This window comes from Aristolochia californica, unplaced genomic scaffold (genome assembly GCF_029961685.1).
Source record: "Aristolochia californica isolate CCGP_79_NKW_82.1479 unplaced genomic scaffold, dmAriCali1.0.hap1 SCAF_14, whole genome shotgun sequence".
Taxonomy (NCBI): domain Eukaryota; kingdom Viridiplantae; phylum Streptophyta; class Magnoliopsida; order Piperales; family Aristolochiaceae; genus Aristolochia; species Aristolochia californica.
The window spans coordinates 23,822,939-23,829,713 of NW_027181815.1; the positions used below are offsets into that span (position 1 = coordinate 23,822,939).

The 6,775-nt window shown below is 35.3% G+C and overlaps 1 protein-coding gene across 1 annotated transcript; it reads right to left on the minus strand.

Annotated features, from left to right (window-relative positions):
• Positions 1-1,889: 1,889 nt before the first annotated feature.
• On the minus strand, positions 1,890-4,288 carry LOC137949714 (amino acid permease 3-like). The gene is made up of 6 exons (XM_068795868.1): positions 3,922-4,288; positions 3,556-3,789; positions 3,360-3,453; positions 3,058-3,272; positions 2,820-2,959; positions 1,890-2,739 (listed from the first exon to the last, which is right to left on the minus strand). The coding sequence occupies exons 1-6, from the start codon at positions 4,019-4,021 to the stop codon at positions 2,086-2,088; spliced, it is 1,437 nt and encodes a 478-aa protein (XP_068651969.1). The 5' UTR covers positions 4,022-4,288; the 3' UTR covers positions 1,890-2,085.
• Between the last annotated feature and the right edge of the window lie 2,487 nt (positions 4,289-6,775).

Here is a 6,775-nt window from a genome sequence, read left to right on the forward strand (position 1 = left end):
CAAGGGGACTCCCCCTTTCAAATGGGGAGAAGGCCACTTCCACACCTTTTGAGGAGTTAGCTCGAGCCCCCTCGCCTCAGTTCAACATATGATGGGAGCTCTATGTGGTGGGAAACCTATGCTATGCACCGTGGTGCTCATCGTCCCTAGATGAGATAGTGTAGGTTGAAGAGGAACTTACCTCAACATGACTTCCTAATGTCGAGATGGATGTATCCCACCACACTAGAATGAATTTTCCATAAAATTTGAGCAAGGTTATGACGGGGACATGATTAGCCTTAAAAACTTGACCTAAACCATGATATATATATATATTACGAACATAATTATCTCTTAAATTACTTTAAGTGATTTAAGTGAGTTTATAGATGGTAAAAGAATGGGATGGGGTTCATTAGGTCCTCCTAATGGGGGTTACAATGAGAGAATGGGTTAAAAATCCATCCTAGGGTTCATGGGGATGAGTTGATGAGTCACTAAATAGATTTGTAAAAACAATCCTATAAAGAGGATTAGTTAAAATATTGTTAAAAATTTATATTACTCATTAAATAAAAAATAGACGTTGCTAGTTAATGTGACTTAAGAGAGTGAAAGAGAAAAAAATAGAAGTGACTCTTCCTAGGATTAGCAATTTTATCCAATTTACCTAATTAGCAATCACTTTCGACCTCTTACAATTTGATATGTAGTAAAAATATTTACTAGATTAAACAATTGGGTAATTGTACCTATTTATTATTTATTTAATAAAAGCCTATTATTAATGATTATTCTGTACCCAATTACCCAAGAATATTTATAAATAATGTTATAATTTTCATTTTACTAAATATGAAAGCTTAAAAACCCCTAACATTATCTCCCCAGTCCCTAACTCAATCTCATTATCCTTCTTATCAACTGTCCTTTTGTAAGTTAGCGCATTTTATGTACAAAATTATTTTAAATTTGTTAATGTGAAGGTTAAAGAGCGAGGTAAGGATGGCAATAAGGTAGGTTTCACAGATAAGTTGGCCCAACTCTACACCACTAAATGCAAGGATGGTGTTACTATTTAATTAACCGTGCAAGGCAGGGTTGGGGTGATGTCCAAAAACCGATATGGATTTGGCATGAGGACAATTTTTAAATGAATATTTTAAATTTAATTTAATTTATTTTTATTTATATATGTATATATATATTAAAATGTTATTTATTATTTTAATTACGTTGTTAATTAATTTATTTGTTTATTTTCTTTACTAATGCTGATTTTTTTAAATTTTATATATTATATTTTTTATGATCTTATTTTTTTATTAATTACTTATTTATTTCCCTTTCTACATTCTTACCTATTTATTCTCTATTGCTAATTTTAATTTTCACATTTAAAAAATCATTCACTATTCCATTATTTTCTTAATTTATATTTTCAAAATATATTTATTATTAACTAATAATCTCTATTTTAACTATTAAATTTTAATATTTATTTTTTATAGTAAAATAAATAGTAAATTTTATTTAACCATTTAACTATTGTTTCATTTGATTATAAATACGACTTTCTCCATAATTTTTTTAATTTTGTACTACATTTCAGATTGAAATTATTATTTCTTTTCGATGCAATATAAAATACTTCGTATTTGAATAATTTTTATTAATTTTCTTTTTTTAATTCAAAAATTAATTTCGGCATATTAAAGATACAATATATTATTTTTTATATTTTATAACATTTTATGTCAAACTTATAATTCTTATAATTTATTTTCTTTTTGAAACATTTTTTTATTTTTAAATAATTATTTAACCATGTTTATAATTTATTCATATATACAGTTATCAAATAATATATTATTTTTAACATTTTAAATTAGTATTATTTTACGGTTTATAGCATAAGCAGATAGCACTGAATGAGTAAAGAAGTAATTAAACAACAGCATAAAATCTTGGATGGTCGGCGTCCAATCCACAGAAGTGAATGATCCATGGCCAGTGCATGGTCGGCGTCGAATTCACGTCCCTCCTAAGAACACATTCTCCTTAACAAAGAATTCTTCTCCTTCGGATGTCTATATCCATCAATCAGTAGGTTGTCTTGAAGGGTCGATAAATCTTGAGATCAAGGACAACTCCAGCAATGGAGCCGGCGGCGGCGCAGATGGAGATGATCAAACAGGTCAGGCTGAGGATCTGGAGACACACCCATCTGTTACTCCACTTGGGTATCTTCTTCTCTGCTATGTACATCTCCACCGGGAAGTAGACGGTGAGCGGCCAAAACCCCAGGGCCCCGAGGATGCCCACGATGTCGTTAAAGAAGGGGAGAAGCATGGAGATGACGGTGGTGAGGACGACGAAGGCTGACCGCCATACCAGCCGGAAGAGATTCAGGTTGAAGGTTTTGTAGCAGGGGATGGGCACCGCGATGTCCTCGGATATGAGCCTGCTTTTGGGCCATGTTTCCGCCGCCCACTTTTCAATGAATGCGAAGAGTGGCTGCACGAACACCTGGTATGCTCCAACCAGATGGACAACAATAGCAGCATTGGCAATGTCAAGAAGCCAATAGGGGTTGAAGAAGCCAAAGCCGGTAAGTAGATTGCCGGGGGCTTCGTCTCCGAAGGCCGCATAGCCCATGCACCCGCACAGCATGTAGAAAACTGTGGTGACTGCAACGCTGAAAAGGGTGGCCTTCTTCATGGTTTTTGCTTCTGATGGAGGAGACTTGATCGTGTCCTGTCGAATTTTAGAAAATGTGATCGTCTTGTTCATGGGTCGATTCGGTAAATCAGATCACGGCAATGTTTATATAGTACCTGGATTTCTATGAGGATGTTTGAGAATGAGTAGGCGAAAGCAATATCCCCGAAAGCCTGAAAGCTTCCCCAGATCTTTTCAGCCTGCGAGACTGAACCGATGCTTATGCCAGTGAGACTCCCTCCGAAACTTCCAGTCTCTGTTCGCAGAGGAGATCTTTCAGTTCAAAACTAGTTATTTGGATCAACCAGATTCGATGCACGGATTTAGTTTATTGACTGGGGGAACAGTTCCTACCTGCAACTTTCGCAATTCCAAGAGCTAATCCAATGGAGGAGTATGTGAAGGACATGACGGCTGCAATAATGGAAAGCCACCAAAGCTGATCGAAGTCTGGGATCTGAGACAACATTATCTCGGCCACGCCGAAGCCAATCATGAACAGGTTGCTGGACATTTGACATGGGTTCTTCCCATCGCTCTCGTGAAAGCAATTCGAACGTTTGATTGCCCTGCTCAAGTTTGAGAAATATTGCTTCAGAATTTACGTTTACAAGAAACCGAACCAGTAATGTTCAGAAACAAGAAACGGAACTCACATCATGCTAATTGAAGCTGCAATTGTGTAGCCAATGGCGACACCGAACAGATTCAGATATTGGATGAGTCCACAAAACTTCACCTTGATTCCACCTGAAATTAAAACATGGATCAGCTCATTTAAGCTATTTGCGTTTCATCTGTCACACAGGAAGCCAGCAGATAATTAACCACTTCAGAAGCAAGACGGATTACCAAAATTGTTACGGACAGCGTCCATGTAGCTGTAACTTCGTTTGCCGGTGACAGGGTCGCCGGCACGGTAGCATTCGGCCAGGAGAGTCGAAGTGTAGTAGGTGACCAAAGAGAAGAGGAGCATAGATACAGGACCCGCAATCCATCCCAGCTGTGCGATGGCCCATGCCAGCGAAAGCACGCCGGAGCCGATCACGGCAGTTATTATGTGGGCACTTGCCGTCCAGAAATTCCCTGCAACCACCAGGCGAAATCCCTTTTTAAGTTGTACTCGGCCAAAACGAAGAACCAGAAAAATCTAAAGGTATTTGAAGAAATTCCTGAAAGAAATCAAGGAGACAAAAAAATAAAAGGGGGGCTTCTCACCAGTTCTCTTAAGCCTCCCATCTTCATCGAAACACTTGGAAGCTCCACACTGCTGCTGCACATCGATGGCGACGACTCCACTCTCACCTCCCATACCCATCTTCGTAATGGATAAAACCAGAACACCAAAAAAGGGAGATGATGTGAGAAATTTGGAGCCTTGAATGCTCTTGTGATAAGTTTCAGTATTTACAGCAGCTGTAGATTGACTCAAAAGCCCAAGACCAGTTACAACTCCCAAGGCACACAGAGAACCAAGAGAGTTGCAGGTTCTGTGTACATAACAACACCCAGTTGAACAAGATGAGAAATTAAATTCCGCAGACAGAACAGCAGAGAAACACACTGGACTCTGTCTCTTTCAAGAGAAGAGAAAATCAGTAGAAAACTGGGGGAATCAAAAGTCTCCCGCAGATGGAAGGGAAGAAGGGGGAATAAATACAAACGAAGGTCGACAATTACTCAGGAAGAAGAAAGGCCATGAATAGAAAAACCACGTGGTTCAGATTCTGCAAGACATGACCAGGCATTTATGTCGATGACCGCCTTTCAAATATCTCTTTAATGAGACGAAGAGTCGAAGACGAGAAAAGAGCAAAAAAACAAGTAGAATTAATTCTGGGTACAAACCTCAGCAGCAAGAGAGAGAAGAGGAGGAAAAAAAACTGGGATAGTTGTCAGATGAAGGTAAACAAAATGAGAAAAAGCTTGAAAGAACTTTAATGGGGTTTTGTACCTGTCCTTCCACCTGATGCTGCCGGCTTCGTTATCCGGAAATAAGAAGGATAGAGAGATGGAGGAGGATTGATTGGTTTGCAGTTTTGCTATGCTTGCCAATGGCTGCTTATATAGGAAGAAGATGCAGGATCTTATGCTGTTTAAAAACTGTAAAATTTGGCATTATTGATCACTTTTGTTCCCATTCTCATGTCTGAGCCATTGTGACCACCCTTACTGAGGAAGAATAGGTTCTCTCCCTACTTTAGATAGCCCATAAACTACTTTTTCTAGTTCTGTAATCATAAAATTATATTAAAATCAGAGGTGGTTATGCAAAGCATTTCATTGACTGAAATCATTGCAATGGGATTAAATTCATTCATTCATTTGGATCCCAATGACTGAGGAAAGTCTGAATTCTTTTAGGAATTCTTCCCATTTAGTAATCAAACCACTGATTTACACTTGAATCAACTAACAACATCCATTTCCTCTCCTCAAGGGTCCCCCACCTTAAATTACTTGCCATTAGCTAAAAGGTTGGTGAGAGGAATTACAATGGTATTGTGACAGCTATAGCAAGTGTCAAGCTCATATAAAATGTCTTACATAAACAGACTTGAGTAAGAACTCCTGCCAAGAGAAAGGATTCATATGAAAACAATAAGTTATTCTATTTATGTATTTTTTATATTTCCTATATGAAGTTTTTAAATTTTTTTATTTTATAATTTTTTGGTTTTTTCAATTAGATAATGAGATTCTCATTCTAAAGTTATCTTTCTCACGAACCTCTTTCGCATTCAACATTCCATTTCTAAATCAACGTTCATACTCAGTAACTTTACTATATAGTCGTCAATTCTTATATTCAAGGTATTTTTAGTTTGGATTGTACATGGTTAGGATAAACATTTATAGAACACTTATTATTGAAATATATTTTATTTCACTGCATAAATAAACAATAATAATATCCTTAATCACTTCTCAAATTTATCAGGAAATCTCTATGAATTTTATTCTTTTTACCTAAATATTAAAAGACTTCACTTATTATGCATAGTTAAATTTATGGATAAATACTTAAAATTTCAAAGTAATTGAAATTATTACTTTTAATATTTTTATTTTGTAAATTTTTTTAAAAGAAAAAGATATGGACTTAAGTTGTTATAAATTTAGGTGCATCCAAACTTTGATTTAAAAGTTAAACTTGAATTGAATGACTTTTTTTTTAAAATTGACTCATTCTTATATATTCAACACCTAGTTATTATCTCATGCTTAATGATAGAATGGAGATAATGATCAATGTTGTCAAAACTGGACCAAATCAACTGGTTCAATCAGGTTAAACAAGAATCGGATCCTTTTCTAGTTCTTATTTAGACAAAAATCAGATTTACCTCAAAATCGGATCACCCGAGTGTTTGGTCCAGTCTACCATAGATTAGATAGGTTCGATTCAATAATTGATGCAAGAGACTTGAATAAATTTTTGTTGGAGGGAGGATTGAAAGTGTAGACTAAACACTTACATGAAAAATGTCATACCAACTTACCAATCTATTAGATTGTACTAAAAATTAATGAAATTCAATATATATAATTAATCTAATGGTAACATCCCACTTTGGTCCAATTTATTATTGATCACAATCCAACCTGTATAGATCAAAACCAATAATTTTACTGGTTTGATGTGAGTTTAGTTTTAATAAAATTAATAATGACATTATTATAAATATAAGAAGTAATATCATTCTTCTAAGTAAAGTGACTTTTCTCATAAAAGAAAAGCTTGACTTAGGCCCAACCTCCATTCCCTCTTTCAAAAAACTTCACTTTAATGTAAACCTCTCATATTTTTCCTACAATGTAGGCAAATTTATCAGACCTACTGTCGATAAATATTTATAATATTATAATTTTCAGTTTAAAATTTTATCTTATCTATCTAATTCAAATTTATCTATGTCATATACTTCAAATAAATGTAACTTACAACATCCCATCAAGCATGTACAACATCGATTTTCATATTCCTAAGTGTACCATTAGGATGTATCATACCACATATCTATCTTCTCCTAAGATTCTTAACATAAATATGAGCATTGGTCTAATTGGT

Bases quoted from the DNA above. Each gene is read 5' to 3' on its own strand.
- LOC137949714 (XM_068795868.1), bottom strand. From the start codon at position 4,021: ATGGGTATGGGAGGTGAGAGTGGAGTCGTCGCCATCGATGTGCAGCAG. The intron at 3,790-3,921 runs GTGAGAAGCCCC...TGGTGGTTGCAG, and splicing joins TGGGAGGCTTAAGAGAACTG to GGAATTTCTGGACGGCAAGT. The intron at 2,960-3,057 runs GTAGGAACTGTT...CTCTGCGAACAG, and splicing joins TGGAATTGCGAAAGTTGCAG to AGACTGGAAGTTTCGGAGGG.